This window comes from Malaya genurostris, chromosome 2, assembly GCF_030247185.1.
Source record: "Malaya genurostris strain Urasoe2022 chromosome 2, Malgen_1.1, whole genome shotgun sequence".
In the NCBI taxonomy this organism is placed as follows: Eukaryota; Metazoa; Arthropoda; class Insecta; order Diptera; family Culicidae; genus Malaya; species Malaya genurostris.
The window spans coordinates 190,668,003-190,688,935 of record NC_080571.1 but is presented as its reverse complement, the minus strand read 5'-3'; the positions used below and the strand labels follow the sequence as shown (position 1 = coordinate 190,688,935).

Sequence of the window (20,933 nt, the reverse complement as noted above, 5' to 3'; positions counted from 1 at the left end):
CTATCGTACGATATGTCCCAATCACATGTTGAGGTTTACAAAAATTAAAGATGTGTACTTATTTCTCTATATCACACTTACTTGCCAACCGATCGGTTCCGTTCTCGATCTCTGCGTTTTCCAGAATGTGTTTTTCTTCTAGGAGACGGCATTTTTCAAAAATCTGCAAATATAAAAAAACGTAGATTATAATATTCGCAAATTTTTTTAAAAATTTTATTACAAAATTAATCGACGTTCAAATTCACATAACCAACGCCTTAACTCTATCCGCGAAGCGGCAAAGTCTAATGAGAATTCAACGTGAACATTTCATAAGGTCACATAAATCAATAAAAGTTTCACTTTGTTTATATTCCTTTCTGTAAATACCCTCTCAGCAGGCCGTTCAATTGTGTTGATTTTTGAGCCCTTGTTGAACGATATATTGCACGAAATATTCGTTCAATTTGCTGGAACGGTTTGTTGTTGTTTTTTCTCTTGCAAAAATAGAATGAAAATTAAGTGTTACCTTACCATAGAAAGAAAATTTGTTGTTATTCTACGTGAAGTAAAAGTATTGTGCAGGTATGTATTGTTAGTTTAAACAAATAAATGGAAGAAACTTCAGAAATTCAGCAGTAAAACTAGTCCAACGGGGCTCCAACTCCTCATGTTAAAAATGGCTCAACAATGGACCTCTGTCTGCCGGGTTTGTTGAACGAAAAAAATGGCATTCGGTCCAACGGTCTGTTTCAAAATCGGCAAACGAAGGTCCGGTGTTGGCCTCCCTTTGAACGATTGATTGGACTTTCATTGGACCAATGATCCAACATATTGGACCAATGAAGGACCACCGTTGAACGTTTTTTTCTAATTGGGTAACTCCATAACTTTCACGTTTACTTAAAAAATATTCGTCTTCAATAAAAGCCAATATCGGCTTGAACATTTCAAAAGGACCTTAAAACAATTGACAGATTCTTTTTGTTTACTTTCTCTTTCGATTATATCTGCGTTATTACGCAATTGTTCGTTACATGTATGATACTATTACAAAGCTGGAGATATTTTCTTTCATTCTATATGCAAATTTGCTGAGTGGACGTGAAAATTTAGGTGTTATTAACAGAAGAGAAAGTAAACAAAGAGAATCTCTCATTGGTTTATGTGCCCTTATGAAATGTTCACGTCGATATATTCAGTTTTCGACCAGATATGTAACGAACATTCGTATTATAACGCAGATAAAATCAAAAGAAGAAGTAGATAAAGAGAATCTGTCAATTGGTTTTAAGTCCTTTTAAAATATTTACGTCGAATTATTAAACTGCTAAAAATCGACACCCTTTAAAAATGTGTTTCTCTAAGAGCAACTTCAGCAGCTGCAAGATTCATATGGGTGGTGTATACCATAATTAAAACTGGAACAAACGTATCCCCAGCAAGCCGTTTTAGTTTTATTTATTCGAACAGTTCCACTGTCAAAATTAAAACTGGTATACGCTGCCGTTCTATTTTTTCTATATTTGAAACACAGATAATACGCTGTTGGGGATGCCAGTTTATTTTGTTATTATTTCTAGATTTAAAATTTAAAACTGACATAAATTATTCATCTAGAACTAGAACATTCCTGAACTTGCCCTAAGAGCAAAATCAGCAACTGCCAAGATTCATATGGGTGGTCTATAATATAACTGAAACTAAAACAAACGTATCCCCAGCAAGCCGTTTTAGTTTTATTTATTCGAACAGTTCTACTGTCAAATTTAAAACTGTTATACGCTGCCTTTCTATTTTTCCTATATTTGAAACACAGATAATACGCTGCTGGGGCTGCCAGTTTATTTTGTTATAAATTCTAAATTTAAATTTTAAAACTGTCATAAATTATGCATCTAGAACTAGAACACTCCTGAACATGCCCTAAGAGCAAGTTCAGCAGATGGAAGATTCGTACACGCTCATTCAATGTTACTCTCAAGTGAGCTATTTGTACTCACTTTTGTTTATTTAGTGCAAATGTCAAAAAGTGAGTAATATTGATGTACAAGACTGAGTAACTTTTACTCAGTTTCTAAATTGACAACAAGTTTTACTCACAGGACTTTGAAAACGTTGCGTAAAAATTTACGTTCAATGATTTTTGAAGAAAGGAAATTTGAAAAAATGGAGCATGTTGGAGCCAAGGTAAATTAATACTATCGAAAATTAAAAGGTAATATTGTTGTACCTCCTAATCCTTATAATGATTGAAGTTTTTCGTTGCCACATTTGTGCAATCTTCGTTCCAGGATACGTGAGGGAATTTAGAGAACATTTTCAACTTTCTATGAAAAAACTACAAAATGTAAATGAGGGAATTGAGAAAATATTTAAAAAATGTTGCATTTTTTTTATTTAACACGCAGTATCGATTATAATAAAGAATTCTTTAGATAATTCGAATGATAGTGTTTAACATTTACTCACCCGAGCTAATTTTCCCATTTATAGCACTGAGTAAATGTTACTCAGATTTTGACAACTACAGTATTCACTCAAAAGTGAGTAAAGAAGCTTCACTCACTATAGAGTAGTTCCACTTTTAACGAAAGTGAGTGAAATTGTACTCACTTTAGAGTAACGTTGAACGAGCGTGTAGGACAATTGAGCAATTTGACGTCTCTGTTACTCACACCGATGCAGAGTGCGCAGATTTATTCATATACGAAATTAGAATGTGTGCGAGCCGAAGTCAAAGTTTGTTGTGGGTACAATTTTACACTGAGGTAAAACATTTTTGACTCATAATCATACACTGCGAAAAATGTATATAGAATTTCGTAAGCTATGAACTAATAAACCAAGTAGAAGACAGTTCCATTGTGTGATATAGAGTTTCATGAACGATTTTATGTCTTTCTCAACTGTTCTCTTGGCATTGCAGTGTTTTTTATTGCATATATGTCTTCAATAATTGGCACGATGCGGCTCGACAAAATTCACTGGGTTATTTCGACATACTCACACTAGCATTAACCTTTCAACAGCTAAGAATAGCCACACCAACACATTCGCACGTGGATTGGACTAAACCTGACCATTCGATAGTCCCACTACAAAAGGGCCAAACTGCAATGTAGCTGGATATTTTATTTTTCGGATCATCTTTTAAAAATTAATTATTTCAATAGGATTTAAGTTCAATTTGTTTTTAAGTCCTGTCAATGCGGAAAGTATACGAGTACATTTAACAATTACTGGATATTACAAAGAGAAAGCCTGAAATCACGGAGTGTGATATGGACGAGAATATTGATTATGTTGGTTGAGAATAGCATCGAATTTCTGGGTACTTCTGTATGTAATTATTTTTCTCAAATAGGATATGTTGAATACTTCAGTTAATAAAACTGCAAAAATTAATTACCCAAAATTGAGTGCTTTAGGATAATTTAATTAAGCTGTTTCAACTAAACGTTTTCTTCAAAACAAACATCTGATCAAAATGAATCCAGAGCTATATTTTTGACCGATATAACATTTGTCTAAGTGTTTTCAACTGATAAATAATCGCATGTTATATGGGGAGAAAGTTTTCAGAATGAATAATTATCTCCACTGGCAACAGTGATCGCGAGGCATTTATTATTTACAGCAGGGAGCAACCGGAATAAAAAGAGAAATATTTTTCTGGAAAAAGAAGCCAGTTGTCTGGTCCTGTCCTAGACCAAAAGTTAAAATTAACTGCGAAATGGTTCACAGCCTTAGAGCAAATTCAGCAGCGGCCAGATTCATATGGGTGGTCTATAATATAACTGAAACTGAAACAAAACGTATCCCCAGCAAGCCGTTTTGGTTTTATTTATTGGAACAGTCCAACTGTCAAATTTAAAACTGGTATACGCTGCCGTTCTATTTTTTCTATATTTGAAACTAAGATAAAACGCTGCTGGAGCTGCAGTGTATTTTGTTATAAATTCTAGATTTAAATTTTAAAACTGACATCAATTATGCATCTAGAACTAGAACACTCCTGAACATGCCCTTATAGAAAAAATAGAACGGCCGTTATATTATAGACCACCCATACACGCTCGTTCAATGTTACTCTAAAGTGAGTACAATTTCACTCACTTTCGTTAAAAGTGGAACTACTCTGTAGTGAGTATAGCTTGTTTACTCACTTTAGAGTAAATATGGTAGTTGTCAAATTCTGAGTAACATTTACTCAGTTCTATAAATGGGATAATTAGCTCGAGTGAGTAAATATTACACAATATCATTCGAATTTTCTAAAGAATTCTTTATTTTAATCAAAACTACGTGTAAATTAAAAACAATGCAACATTTTTTAAATATTATCTCGATTTACATTTTGTAGTTTTTCCATATAAAGTTGGAAATGTTTCTCTCTCACGTATCCTGGAACGAAGGTTGCACAAATGTGGCATCGAAAAACTTCAATCATTATTAGGATTAGGAGGTATAACAATATTACCTTTTAATTTTCGATAGACTTCTTCATCTACCACGGCTCCAACCTGCTCCATTTTTTTTCAAATTTCCTTTCTACAAAAATCATTGAACGTATATTTTCACAGAACGTTTTCAAAGCTCTGTCAGTAAAACTTGTTGTCAATTTAGAAACTGAGTAAAAGTTACTCAGTCTTCTAAATCAAGATTACTCACTTTTTGACATTTGCACTAAATGAACAAAAGTGAGTAGAAGTTACTCACTTGAGAGTAACATTGAATGAGCGTGTAGCTTTCACGCTTAGAAAAAGTTACTCAGAGTTTGAGTACTAGTTACTCATTTTCAAATGATACATGGAAACGTCAAAAATTGAGTAGTTATCATCAATGATATTGAGTAACTTCTACTCTAAATATGAGTTGAACGCAAGAACTCGTTTTTTGTTACTATTCGCAAGATCAGTCTAAAAGTTGTAATAACCATTTGTAGCAACAGGTTGTATTTTTTGTTAGTGAGATCGCGTATTTCGAGGGTGAGTCGCTCAACACAAACGGTGTTGTGTCTGCAAAAACCGGAATGATAAACTCCGTGTTGTGCTTTAGAATGGAACCGAATATGCTCAAATGTCATTTATGAGGAATAAGTGTATGATTGGTGCCTGAGCATAACTGACATGGATGTTAATTTGCGATTGACACACTACTCCAAGCGACCACCACTTGATATAGTATTGAGTTCAATTACTTAATATTTTAATATACACTCAACTTAATATTTTAATATACACTCAGAAGAGGAGCAATGTTTTTGCAAATTTGGTATATATGAAATAAAAGTTCACTGAAAATTTGAGTGATAGTTACTCTATTTCTGATACATGTACAAATAAAGTATTACTCAGTAAATGAGTAGATTTTACCCAAATATCGTTTCCAGTGGAAGAACTCAAATTTGAGTAACTTCGGAGTTACTCTAAATTAGAGTCGTTCCACTTTTTCTGTAGATGAATGAGATATTACTCATTTTTGAGTAACTATTTTTAAGCGTGTATAGTCTTTTTCCAACACCAACACGTCAAAATAAAAAAGAGGATGAGGTTGACAGCAGAGTTACCATTTTCACAGATTTTTTATGCAAAACCACAGATACATATTTTTGCCTATTTGGTCCCACAGATTCTATGTCACAGAATACAGATTTAATCAAAATTCACAGATTTTTATGAATATTTCATAAAAAATGCAGATTTTTCAAATTGTTTTTCACAAATTTTAACAGGTTATGATCGAAAATATGCAACACAAATTGTACAGTTTTTTTTAAGATTTTAAAATGGCAACTCTGGTTGACAGTAGCTATTGACTGTGAAATAGAGCTGTGCGGTATCGAGGTACAGTTGGATTCTACATGAATAATATGATACGCACCTACCCGTTTGTAAGGAATTCTGGCAACCGTCAGAAGACTATGGCTGCATTCCGGCTGCTGTCAAAATTGTCCAGGCGAAATTGCGTCATTATCTCGCCGTATGTGTCCAGGGATGTCATGTTCACAGATTAATCTGTGTTTCACAGATTTTGAATTTTCTGCACAGATTTTTAAAATGACACAGATTTTCACAGATTTCTGAAAATGATTACAGATTTTCACAGATACTTGAATAAATCACAGATTTTCACAGATTTTGGAAATCGAGCACAGTTTAGCACCAAAAAGTACAGAGCGATTAAGGAAAAAGGTACAGAGCGTGTTGGTAGTAAGACCTTTTTTTTTTTGCTCATCAAATTGATTTTGAACTGCTATAGTGGTAAGGAAAACGGTCACAGATTTTCACAGACAGGATTTGGGTTTGATCACAGATTTTTGAAAAAATGACCTGACATCCCTGTATGTGTCTTGTTTATTTCTCTCTTCCTTCTTTTTTCTTTTTTTATTCCTTTCATATGTACTTTTTAATGAAAAAATGAAACCAAGACGCTAAACATGGAGAACCTATTCAAAAAGGTTCTGCCAATCTTGTATGGCAAGAATCTGGCAGAAACAGAACCGTTAATAACCGCGAGGCGAAATTCTCTGCCGGAAACGGTTGTTGCATTGTTGCCAGACTTTTGTCGGAATTCCGACAAAAATGGCTGGTAGACATAGCCAACCGTCTGGGGGGAATCTGCCCGCCGAGTACAAGTGGGTACACGTCGCCAGAAAAGTTACTTATAATATTTTATTTTACCCAGTAGAAGGAGTCCGGACAGGAAACAAATTTTCTACTAAATCATGATCGAGTGCCGTACAAATCAATGATCATGATGGCATACTTACTCCACGGTTGAGTTCAACTTATGGTCGAGAATATCGTCGTTAGAGTTATATCTAGATTGACTCGTACTCAAACAAAATTTTTCTTTTTTTTTAGAAGAGGGAAGATGTGTAGATCGAGCTTAACGTTATTGTGTAGCATGTTTATTTCTCTGTCCACACTGGATGTCTACACGACATACAGGCGCTGCATGCGCGACAACACTAGCGCGCAGAACTGGAGTACCCGCCAGTTTAATGCAGATCCTGAACGAGGTAAGTCGTGGGCCGGTAACAATCAGTTCTGGTGGACTTTCCTTCTAGTCCCCTAAGTTGGCACAATAGCAATCCTTCCATCTAACACTTTACATATGATAATGCCCAAAACCATCAACTTTCGATGTGCACTGTGGAATGTATTGGAAATTACTGGATATTGTCGTCAATTGCACTTGGGGCCTCGTCTAATGTTCATCGAGTAATGGTTTCTGTAATCAGGATGGTCTATAGTACCAACATTTGACTGCTAAATATAGTCCTTGTGAATAGCTTGAGCTGAATCAGACATGGGTAGTGCTGTTAGAAAATTTTCAACTTCGATTTCAAAAATTCAATTTCAATTGTCAATGACGAGAAGATGGATTAAATTTTATTTTACTCGAGATGTTCTAGAAATGCATGGAACGTCTTAAGCTAATGCAATCCCGAGACCTTTATTGTGAAAGATTGCCTCTATGGAACTTAAGTTGAGACTTGAGTTCAAAGCAATTGCTGTGTAGTCGAGCCAAATTTATACATCATTATGAATGATCATTCTCAGGATTATCTGCCATGCAGCTATTTTCACTAGCAGATTATTATATTCATATGTGAAATACGCAATAGCAATATGCAATGCAAGTACAACTGAAAACTAACACATTCTGAGTATTGATTATGGAGACAAAATACTATGTTTTAATGCCAGGATTGATTCACTCTTATACTATATATAATCAGTTTAAACCCAATTAAACGCTATTTAGCATGAATATGATTTATAGAAGTAACAGGAGTGAGGGTCAGAGGTTTGTGCAGCGTTTGAACCAGTCCTCTGCTGAGAAACCATTTAGCTGTGGCAAGCATCCTTCTGCAAAAATCAAAGCAATTAAGAAGAATGGCTATCAAAAACAATGTCATGACAATATAAATATTCATTCAGTACCTGTTACCATACTTCCCAAATTATCGATCAGAATATTTTTAACGCGAGCAAGGGATTAGGACTATTCGATATTTTTTTCACAATATTTTGAGCACTCTGATCGCTCGCCGAACGGCCGAGATGTTGGCTACAATAGCATTTAGTAGAACGCTCTTTTTGCTACAGGGCTGGTTTGGGTTCGCTTAGCATGCGTGCTGCGATCCTGTTACTATGTGTATGAAATTCAAGTTAATAGTGTTAATATTTTTGAAACTTACACAAACCATGCTCTGATATTGATTATATTATTGTCATTACTGCTTTTAATCACAGCATGATCGAGCTTGATCAGATTGCATCCCAAGTAACAATTTTTGTTACGCTAACTTATTTATGACTAGTTTGCAACCAGAAATTCAAGTTATTGTTACTAATATTTAACCACTTGCGTGACTCAAAAAGCGCAGTTTCTTCTAGACTTAACGGCTAAAAATAAGTTGTCGTTACGTTGTAATGCCATACTGAAAAAACTTCTCATTCCATAACTTGAAAATAACGTGTGTTCAAGTAAACTAGTTGAAATTTAGTCACCATCGACATTATAAACAGTGAATGAATCCAGAGAACTTTTCTATCAGCAATAAAAAGGCAGTAGAGTACTTGAAATCAGAAACTTGATTCAAGGTACAAATTTCACAACGATTATAAAACTGTCGAGCTGAAATAAATTTTAATTAACTGTTTTTATGCGCCTTCAATCAAAATGTTCAGAATGCTCAAAATAATCCAAGTAGAGTGATTTCTCATTATTCTAAATTCATATATCATGATAATTAGATAGTAATAGAACAATCGATATATTGTTTTCTTTGAGTTTATGATAGTGCATAGAACAATTCTGCCTTTCATTATTTATTTGACTATTCTGCCTTTCATTATTTCCGCCAAATAGTAGTTTTGAAAAAGTAATATCCTGGTTTTATTGATGTTTTATACACTTCCTGTGATCGCCATATTCATACCAAACAAATGTTTTTTAGGTTGTATTTCCGTTATCATTACGTTGGGAAAACCTCAGATAGCTATTATCTGAATCTTACGTATTTATAATGGTTTCGCAACCTTTTTTCAACTAGTAGCTAAAACCTTAGCTGTGATAAAAGATATTTTAGGATCAAGTAACGATTACTTACAAATGATAGTTCAATGTTTATGTTATAAAGAAATACTACCGTCACCTTTTTCTAACCAGTATAACATAAAAAACATGTTCGTGCTCTTGTTGCAACATAATTTGGCTAAGTGGTATCAGAACTAGTTACGGGTTGCTACTATTGGAGTCAAATAAACTTATTTTCAGTTAGTAGCTAGAAGCATAGTTGTTATTAAAGATATGTTTGGATTAAGTAACGATAATAATTAATTCAATATGACAAAAATATGTGGTGATTTGAAACCTGAATAACTATTTCGTTAATAGTTATGTTATAAAGAAGCATTGTTGTCACCTTGTTTTAATCAATATAACATAAAAAACATATTCGTGCTCTTGTTGCAACATAGTTTGGACTTAGTCGTATCAGAACTAGTTGCGGATTGCTACTTGGGATATTAGCTCCCCGCGCATAGTACCAAAACCAAATACGGCATAAGAGTTAGAGTGGGCGCCAAGTTGTGAGTAAGCGCAAGAGCGCAAGTTGAAGCGAGTGCGAATATCTATGAGGAACAGCTTTAGTAAGAGTGTGCACACCGCCTAGTAGACCAACGAAAGAGTGAGTGGTGGTATATGCACGATAGGAGTGCTCGGTATTTCATCGCCACTCACAGATGAGCACTGCGATAACAAAACAAAGGATGAAAATAACCACGGGGAGCACACTCACACGGGCGTTTCAGGTGTACTGATGGCCTACGAGTGAGAATTATCTGCACAATATAAGCGAGCTTAGCAACACTGCCTCTAGCTCCTGAATTTGCGCTAAAAGTAAAGTCCCAAGTAACCACGACATATTATAACTGTGGAGATGTATCTGATTCTATTATCTGTGCCATCCGATGCAGGACAACTGACAATGTACAATGTACCATGAACGCATATAGAAATATAGATTTCCCTAAACTAAGAACCACGCGAGTATTTTTTAATCTGATTACCACAAATTGGCGACAAGTCTGGGATAATTTTGGGCGGAAATTGATTCCAGGGCTTACAAAACTGTTGTTTTTTTAGATTTTGATTGAGGTAAGTGGATTAACTAATAGGAAACTACAGAATAACTGTAATAAGCTGTTCGATAGTGGCGGCTATTTACTCGATTGTGAAGTGAGGTTAGCATTTCACCAATACTAATAAGAAGCGACTGATACTGCACAGATTGGCTCTTGTTGCCAGAGATTGGCCCTTGTTGCCGGAGATTGGCCCTTGTTGCCGGAGATTGGCCCTTGTTGCCGGAGATTGGCCAACGTTGCCGCAGATTGGCCCTCGTTGCCGGAGATTGGCCCTCGTTGCCGGAGATCGACATGTAACTGGACATTTTACAAAGAATTCTGGTATGTAAAATTAGAAACAAAAGAGATTTCGAAGGTATATTCATTAATACAATTTAAGGAATGGATACGAGCAAAGCATTTGCCTCAGAGCTAGAAAGATAAACAAGACATCTGAGAAGAAGGATTTGAGTTACAAGAGGTATTTTTCGGTATTCCAGACGCTGACGTAGCGGAAAGTGATACAATCAACCCATATGACGTCGCAATTGGAAAACTAGATGATTTCTTTGCTCCTCAACGACACGAAGCTCATGAGCGATTCTTATTTTGGAAAATGAAGCCGGAGCCAGATGAATCTTTGGGAAAGTTCCTCATGAGAACCCAAATGCATGCTAAAAAGTGCGATTTTGGCAAGTCAGCGACGCAAAGTTCGGATATAGCCGTCATCGACAAAATTTTACAATTTGTACCGGGGCATCTTAGAGAAAAACTTCTTCAAGATAAGGATCTAACCGTTGAAGAAGTAATTCGACAAGTTAATATATACGAAACGACCAAATCAGCAAGTCAACAAATGACCGATCAAAATACAACACTGGTTTTGGGTGCCTCGGAAAACCTACAGCAGGTCACTGCAATTTGCAAGTACTGCGGGGGTACTCATAAACAAGACCAACAGTGCCCAGCATGGAACCGAACATGTTCAAACTGCGGTAAAAAAGGGCATTTTCGACGAGCCTGTTTCACTCGTGTAGCGGTTCCGAGTCGAACTATAACTTTGTACCACGAGCCCAACGTTTTCAAAAGCGCACACATGCTCAAGCTTTTGCTGGATCATCTACCGGTCGTCAAAACGTTCAACGTAATACAGTGCATCCTTCGCATCGACTACATGCAATAGGCGAGACAGAAAATTTCGAGAACGGGGTTGAATTGGTCGAAATGGTATCGTCGACAAGAGACTCCGATGAGTTGATTTGGGCCAAGGTTGGAAATGTAATGATCGAAAGGCAGATCGACTCCGGTGTGCAGTCAAACATTATCGACGACGAAACATGGCATTATATGGAACAAAATGGAGTAGTAGTTGTTGGCCACCGAAAAAAACGGATAAAAAGTTCAAAGCATATACTCAGCATAATTGTCTCGAAGTGGATTTGATGTTTGATACAGAGATTATTATCAGTGATGGAAACCGTCAACTAAAAACGATTGCTCGTTTTTATGTAGTGAAGAGAGGCCCACAACCGTTACTTGAAAAAACTACAGCGAGGTAACTAGGAGTTCTTAGAATTCGCCTTCCTAGTCGGTACGAAGAACTCTGGCAAGTTGGTGTGGTACATCCAAATGTACAACGGTTTCCAAGTATTCGTGGTGTAACGATCCATATACCGATAGACAAGACTATGCTACCAGTAGCTCAGCGATTGCAGCGCCTGCCTTTTTCCTCTCTAACATGCGTTGAAGATAAGTTAGCCGAGCTGCTGTTGTGGTTCTGAAGGACAGCGCTGATATCCGCCTCTGTGTGGATTTGCGACAACTGAACAAGGCTGTAATACGCGAGACCCATCCGTTACCCACAATAGAAGACGTCCGTTGGAGGTTAAATGGGGCTGTTTATTTTTCACGGCTAGATATCAAAGACGCCTTTCATCAGCTAGTGCTGGATGATGAGAGCAAACCGCTAACGACATTCATTACGCATAAAGGCTTGTTTAGGTATAAACGCCTAGTTTTTGGAATCTCTTGTGCGCCAGAAATTTTCCAAAAAATTTTAGAACAGATCCTTTTGAAATACGGATTTTGTATCAATTTCGTTGATAACATCGGGGCTACCACGTTTGGCATAAAGTCATTTGGCATAATACCGTTTGGCATAACGCCGTTTGGCATAATGGTCATTTGGCATAATGGTCAGTTGGCATAACAGTCATTTGGCATAACAGATGAACATGCTGCTTAATAGGAATTGTTCTAATTTAGTGCAATTTTGAAAGGTCTAATGCGGCTACGCCGCATCATTTTTAATGACCTGGTGTCCGACCTCGCTGCCGCTCGTTCGGACTTAACTGAGGGATAGCTCCTAGCTTTGGGTAATCTGGGCAAACGCCCGCAACTAGACAGAGGTGATTTCTGCGGGGGCGCTGCCCCCCCGCAGTGGCCGGCGCTTCCGACGGCGGGTCGCCGGCGCACTCGCGGCCTTCGGCCGTCTCGACCTGAATCATCTATGACGAACAGAATATTGGCTGGCACTAAGTGAGTTGCTTATATAAAAAGGTTTCACATATTTCGTTCGAGTTTTCCTTGCAGAACATCAATCGATCGAAACACATACGAAAATTTTCATTAGATTAAAATATTGCAAATCCAATTATAATTATGCCAAATGGCATTATGCCAAATGACCATTATGCCAAATGACCATTATGCCAAACAGCGTTATGCCAAACGGTATTATGCCAAATGACCTTATGCCAAACGGGCCGCCCCCGATAACATCATCATATTCGGAAAGACATAACAGGAACACGATGAAGCCCTCAAAGGTGTCCTTCATATTCTCAATGAATATGATATCCTTCTGAATCAGGCAAAGTGCGTGTTCAAACTAAAAGAAATTGACTTCCTTGGTCATCACTTCGATGCTAATGGCATGTCCCCGGCTCGAGATAAAATCATAGCAATCCATACACTGAAATGAAAATCTTATTTATATTCATTAGATTTGTCATATGAATCATATGCAGAATATACTTCATAGAAATTATATGGAAACTTATAATCTTTATTTAATGTGTACGTTAAATCTAAATGGACGTTATCATAATGAAAGTTATAAAAATATCTCATATAATTTATATGGAAATCCGATGAAAGTCGTGAATAGTTGTGTCCTCGATTTTCATCAACTGCTCCAGACCATTTTTTTCAGGAAGTTCTGCATCTCAATCTAATTTTAAATCGCTTTTTTATTTTCAGTCTCGGGATCTAACTTCTCTTTCGCAAATATCATGAGGTGCTCCCTTACCGAATGGAATACTAGCTTGAATCCTCAAAGAAAAGTAGTAGTTGGCAATTATCTGCTATTCGTATGAGCTCCATTGAAAGTTATATATATGTAAATATATATATATATATATATATATATATATATATATATATATATATATATATATATATATATATATATATATATATATATATATATATATATATATATATATATATATATATATATATATATAAATAAATAAATTTTATAAAACTAGTCATATGGTATATATGACTATCTACATAAATTCGAAGTGAATATAATATGCGCTTCATAAATTGTTCCAATGTATGTTGTGCGGATATCTAGTAATGGTTATAAGACGCGCCAATAAATTTGACTCAGACTGGAAATTTCATTCGTTATATGGAAATCCTGTAAAAATATCGTTAAGAAGAGTTTTATGTTTCATAAGATTATCTCATATATTTGACATGATGTTGAACACATCTTGTAACTATTATTGGAAATGCTAATAGTGCCAAATCATTAGAATATCATATAATGTGAAAAAGAAAATTAAGCTCAGTGTACCTTTCGTCCGCCGATTACAAAAGAAGAAGTACGCAGCTTTTTAGGACTTGTTAACTATGTAGGTTCATTCATTCCTGATCTAGCAACCCTTTCCTTCCCCCTCAGAGAACTTACTAAAAACAAGTCAGAGTTTAAATGGGAAGCGATCGAACAATACGCATTTGAACAAATTATTAAGCAAATTGGAAATGTTAGTAAATTACTTCATTTCGACTCAACACTCAAAACTCGGCTTGTAGCAGATGTTTCGCCGGTGGGATTGGGCGCCGTACTTTCGCAGTATCAAGAAGGGTTGCCAAAAGTAGTAGCGTACGCAAGCAAAAGTTTGACCGAAACCGTACGGCGCTACGCGCAAACAGAAAGAGAGGCTTTAGCCTTAGTTTGGGCAGTCGAACGTTTCCGTATCTATCTTTTAGGGATCCGTTTTGAAATAGAGACAGATCATAAGCCCCTCGAAGCTATCTTCTCTCCGAATTCATCACCATGCATTAGGATCGAGCATTGGGTTTTACGGATACAAGCTTTTACTTATGATGTAATCTACCGGAGCGGTAAATCCAACATCGCTGATCCATTGTCAAGATTATCGCAAACATCCGAATGTGTTGAATTCGACCCCGATTCAGACATGTACATTCGAAGTGTTATGGAGGTTGCAGCTATCGATATCGATTTTAGCTACAGACCCTGTATTGTGTGAACTTCGAGGGTGTTTGAATGGCGGAATTTCGAATTACACGTCCGATTTGATAAAGCCGTTTCATGCTTTTCGGAACGAATTGGGTACCGTTGGCAACCTCATTGTCAGAGGCTCAAGACTAATTGTGCCAACTCTTTTACGCCAAAGGATGTTGCAATTAGGACATGAGGGACACCCTGGACGGACGAAAATGCAGCAGCGATTAAGGAGCACTTGTTGGTGGCCGGGTATGGACGAATCCATAGCTAAAACAGTAGATGCCTGTGCGGGTTGTCGAATTGTGAGCCAAGCAGATCGACCAGTACCAATACATCGTCGTAAGTTACCGGAAGCTCCGTGTATCGATTTGGCAATGGATTTCCTCGGACCTCTGCCTTCTGGAGATCATCTCTTAGTTGTGATTGACTACTTTAGTCGATACAAGGAGGTGAAAATTTTGAGGAAAATAACGGCGACCTAAACAATTGATCGACTTGAAAAAATATCCACCCGTCTTGGTTATCCAAGGACAATCACGCTCGATAACGGTCGACAGTTCGTGAGCACTGAATTTGAGCATTATTGTAAGCGGCGTGGCATTATACAGAATAGAACCACTCCTTACTGGCCACAAGAGAATGGCTTAGTAGAGCGTCAAAATCGTTCTCTAGTCAAATGGTTCAAAATCAGTCAAGCTCTTAAACAAGACTGGAAACGCGATTTACTTACCTATTTATCTATGTACTATTCGACACCGCATAGTACGACTGATAAAACACCAAGTGAGTTGATGTACGGAAGAAACGTTCAAACCAAACTACCTTCCTTAGTAGATCTGAGCACAGCTGTCCCAAATACCGATTACAGAGATCGAGATCACCAAGCTAAAGAAAAGGGGAAGATAGCGGAGGATTATCGACGTGGTGCCAAGATTTCGGACCTGGACATTGGTGATAAAGTACATATGAAACGAGCTGTACCGGGAAACAAGTTAAGCTCTACCTTTAACAGTGATGTATTAACGGTTACAGCTAAGCGGGGTTCAAGAATTACGGTGCAATATAAAGGAACTGGTAAAGTGTATGATAGAAACTCTTGTCACCTGAAGAAGATAAGGAACGAGAACGACAGCCAAAACAATCTTGGTGATACAGATAAGGAAGCTGGGGAAAATGAAGACTCCTCGGATAAGCCTCCAGAGTACCTATCAGATGTAAATTATCCGGTCAGTCAACCGACGATCTCTTTTGGAACAACGCAGGGTACCTCGTAAAGCCAAAACCCCGAACCGATTCGCTGATTTTATTCTTGATCATTGAAAGTTTTGATTTTATATGGAAAGGGAGATGTGGAGATGTATCTGATTCTATTATATGTGCCATCCGATGCAGGACAACTGACAATGTACAATGTACCATGAACGCATATAGAAATATAGATTTCCCTGAACTAAGAACCACGCGAGTATTGTTTAATCTGATTACCACAGTAACTAAACATTATTTCAGCTTTAAAAATTCGCATAAAGAAATTGATTAAATTCAGCGCAGTTACACATGTTTTTATAATGCTATTATAAAACTGAAAAAAAAAACGATTTTTAGACTCTTGTAGGATCTGACAGGTGAAGCATGAATTGCACATTATAAAAGTATCTATAATGCAAATATCTACTTTATGGATGGTAACATGGTAGATTTTAAAGGTAACAATGCAATAAGAGTGCTTAAATATTGTGTTACAAATGAAATTCAAATATTGAAAAAGATATTAAACATTAAACATATCTAAATGAAGATCACTATTAATGCTGTTTATGGCATATTATTTTTATATTTATTTGGATTTGACCCATAAAGTGTGGCTCTCTGATTTTGTAGCTTGCACCTTTCGCCTGGAACCTTTTCGCATAATGCTGCAGAATGTTAACAATGTTGTTTTCGAATGTTTCGAAGTAAGTAAAAGGCAAACTTTCCTCGGCAATACATTTTACTTCTGTCCTGCCGACACATATTGGTAAATATAGGTAAAATTAGACTAGCTTTGAATTATAGAACTACTAGACTTTTTATCAATACCAAGACATTGATTTAATGCAGCTATTCCATTTCCTTGCACTGTTGTTATTTAAGTTTCGTTGCTTCAAAATATGATATTGAATATCAATACATAGCACGGTGGAAGGTTTTTTTTAATAACTATTTATTGGAATATGAGTTAAAATTAAATTATTAAGATTTAAATTGGGTGTTCAGCCACAAGTGGTGACTTTTCAACCCTATTATATATATGATTTGGTTATTACCATGAGGACATCATTTGCTTCCGCAATTCTGAGATTTTTGTGTAGGGAAAATTCTAAACCTACTTGTATTGTGTAATGGGGAAAAGGAACTTATAAACTAACTTACTAACTAATACAGAGAGCGAATCGATTCAATTGAAGAGTTTTATTCTGAATCCTTTGAAGCGTTTACTTCCTGGTGGAATAACAACTCGACCAAATTGGTACTGCATAAAGCATGGCTGGTCTGAAAATTTGTTTATAAATTAACAACTTGTTTTTTAGACAGAGCTTAGAATTTCTGTTTATAAGAGGATATAAACATTTAACATATTTATTACACTTTGCCTGGATTCCTTCAATGTGATCCTTGAAAGTGAGTTTTTTGTCATACGTTAAACCTAAGTATTTAGCTTGATCAGACCATGTCAATTCCAAGCCATTCAATTGATTATTGTTTGGTTTAAGAAAAGAAGCTCTTTGCTAATGAGGAAAGATGATTAATTGCGTTTTTGCTGCATTTGGTTTAATTTTCCATTTTGACAGATAATCACTGAAAATGTTTAAACTTCTTTGTAGGCAACTGCAGATCACTCTTAGATAGGGGGGATTTGGAAGATCAGAAGTGAAAATTTTATACAAGATTGGAGCTACGCTCGAACCCTGCGGAACACCGGGTAGCAATTCAGATTTACAATTCTGATAGCTAACCTGAAGAGTACGATTAGTTAAATAATTTTGAATCATTTTGATCAAATAAATAGGAAACTGGAAATCAGACATTTTTGCTATTAAACCTTTGTACCAAACACTGTCGAATGCTTTTTCTATGTCTAGAAGAGCAACTTCAGTGGATAACCCAGAAGATTTATATGCTTTTATCATGTTCGTTACTCTGACGAGTTGATGAGTAGTTGAATGTTCATGACGAAATCCAAACGCTCTGGTAAAAAAATTGAATTCTCATTTATATGAGACATCATTCTCAACAAGATCATTTTTTCAACAAGTTTACTAATAGAAGAAAGTAAGCTAATTGATCGATAACTTGATGTTTCTGCTGGGTTTTTTGAGGTTTGAGGATAGGAATTACTTTAGCGTTTTTTCATCTTTTTGGGAAGTAAGCTAATGAAAAACACTTGTTGAAAATTTTAACCAGGAGTCTCAAGGCAACATCGGGAAGATTTTTAATAAGAATATTAAAAATTCCATCATTACCAGGAGCCTTCATGTTTTTAAGTTTCCTAATAATTGGTTTAATTTCATCAAAATTCGTCTCAATAATGTCATCTTGTGATAACACTTGGGTTGAAATATGATCATATTTCAGTGAGACTTCATTTTCAATAGGACTCACAACGTTCAAATTAAAATTGTGGACACTCTCGAACTGCTGAGCAAGTTTTTGAGCTATTTCGCCATTCGTAAGAAGTATTTGATTTCCTTCCTTGAGAGCAGGAATTGGTTTCTGAGGTTTCTTAAGAACCTTAGAAAGTTTCCAGAAAGGTTTTGAACATGGTTTAATTTGTTCAACTTCTTCAGCGAAATTTTCATTTTGCAAAAGAGCAAATCTATGTTTAATTTCTTTTTGTAAATCTTTAACTATGTTTTTCATAGCAGGATCACGAGAACGTTGATATTGTCGTCGACGAACATTCTTCAACCGAATGAGCAGTTGAAGATTGTCATCGATGAAAGGAGAATTTAATTTAGTTTGAGCTTTGGGAACTGAAAGATTTCTAGCTTCGATAATATAATGATTCAAATTATCAATTGCAGTGTCGATGTCCGCAGAATTTTCTAAAAAAGTTTCATGATCCACATGATTTTCAATGAGAGATCTGTAATCCAACCAATTAGCTCTATGATAGTTGAATATAGAACGAATTGGATTTATTAAAGCTTCGTTTGAAAGTCTGAATGTTACAGGAAGAAGATCTGAGTCAAAGTCAGCATATGTAATAGCATATGGTTCACTACAAATGTGACTTTGATCCGTTAGAACCAGATCAATTGTAGACGGGTTTTTCACGGAAGAGAAACATGTCGGATTACTGGGATGAAGAACTGTGAAGTAACACGCTGAGAGTTGATTATGAAGTATTTTACCATTACTGTTATTTTGCCTACAATTCCAATGGACATGCTTAGCATTTAAGTCCCCTATTACGAAAAATTTCGGTCGATATCTTGTGAGTTTTTGCAAATCGCCTTTAAAGAAATTTAATTGTTCGCCGGTGCATTGGAATGGCAAATATGCTCCAGCGATGAAATAAATTCCATTAATGGTTTCAACTTCGATTCCCAAGCTTTCAATAACTTTAGTATTGAAAGAAGGTAAAATTCGATGTTTAATGTGCCGTTGGACAAAAATGGCAACTCCACCACCCATTCCAGTAAACCTGTCAAATCGATGAACCACATAACGTGGATTACTTTTCAATTTGACATTTGGTTTAAGAAAAGTTTCTGTCACAATGGCAATATGAATTTTGTGAACTTTGAGAAAATTATATAATTAATCTTCACTCGATTTCAAAGATCGAGCATTCCAATTTAAAATATTCAAATAATTATTTAACATCACTGTTAAATTTTAAATTCAATATAATATTATTTGCAAATTGCCATCCGATTTGAAATGCTTCAAAAAGTGATGAAGTCGAATTCTTTCGGATGATCATTTGAAAAAGTTGATCTTGTAGGTAGATCATTTTAGTTTCAGTTATATCGCCTAAACCAACTTCATTTAAGGAAGCGAATGGCATTGAATGAATATTTGTAGGTAGACTGCCATTAGAAGAAGATGATATGACCGATCTACCTATTAAATTGTTTTCGTTAGAAGATGGACTGCAAGGCGGTCCTGTGTTTTGATTATTTACATTAGAAGAATTAAGTGGTAAATTTCTACCTGTTATATTAGCATAACTGAAATTAGAAGAAGATGATGACGAGGTCGATCTACCTGTCAATAAATTGTTTTCGTTAGAAGAGGAATTGGCAGGCGTACCTGTTCGTTGTTTGGAATTCGAAGAAATAAGTGCCTTGGAAGAATTAGGCGTGGCACTTGTAACGGATTTTTGATTTTCAGGTATGTTCTGTAAATTTAAGGTCGTTGATTTGACTTGTTGTCTAAGCGAACGAGCGTTTAAAATTTTTTCCCTGGCAGGACATTTCAAATGATTGGATTTATGATTTCCATCGTAATTTGAATATGAAAATTTATCAGTGGTTTCATTCATTGGACAAACGTCTTTCGAATGCGATTTACCACAATTCAAACACCGTAACATATATCCATATGACAATTTTTGGTTCCATGGCCGAAGCCTTGGCAACGACGACATTGCGTTAAGTTTGCAGTACGAATATGCCTTTTATAATGTTCCCAATGAATTTTAATGTGGGAAATGAAACGTACTTTTTCTACTCTAGTTTCCAAATTGTTTACATCACTTCGATTGAAGTGTATTAGGTAAAGTTCATTGGAAATTCCAGAGTGTGGTTTAGAAGTACCATTCGCTCTTTTTTCATAAGTAGTACTTGAGAAGGGGCAAAACCAAGCAATTCTTTTAGTTCATTCTTAATTTCATCGATACTTTGATCATTTGATAAGCCTTTCAAGACAGCCTTGAAGGGTCTGTCTGATTTTATATCATATGAATAAAATTTATGAAGTTTCTCGGACAAATATCTAATAATACGTTCGTAATCATCCAATCCATCAACCAAGACTCGACATTCTCCTCTTCGTCCGATTTGAAATGAGACTTTTACTTCTGGGAGAAAAGTAGAAAGCTCAGTACGGAATGCTTCGACGTCGGAATGGTGGCATAGATTGATGTTTCTTCCCAGAACGACAAGCGTCCATTTTGGGAATTTTTGAAGAATTTTCTTCTATGTCGCTACAATCGGATTCAGGAAGAATCTCGTAAATATTGTTAGACGGCATAGGATCAGCGGAAGGGAAATCCG

At 36.0% G+C, this 20,933-nt stretch overlaps 1 protein-coding gene across 2 annotated transcripts in view; it reads right to left on the bottom strand.

Moving 5' to 3' along the window:
* Nucleotides 1–896, bottom strand: part of LOC131432868 (U4/U6.U5 small nuclear ribonucleoprotein 27 kDa protein) — a 61,777-nt gene extending 60,881 nt beyond the window's left edge. Inside the window, exons 1-3 of one of the 2 annotated variants that reach the window (XM_058599430.1) lie at nt 866–896; nt 224–373; nt 82–163 (exon numbers count right to left, since the gene is read on the bottom strand). In XM_058599430.1, the coding sequence (XP_058455413.1) occupies nt 82–152 (71 nt within the window). In that variant the 5' untranslated portion in view covers nt 153–163; nt 224–373; nt 866–896. Of the gene's footprint in view, nt 1–81; nt 164–223; nt 378–865 lie in introns of those variants that run through there. The other variant, XM_058599429.1, reaches the window with a different exon arrangement.
* Nucleotides 897–20,933: the final 20,037 nt, after the last annotated feature.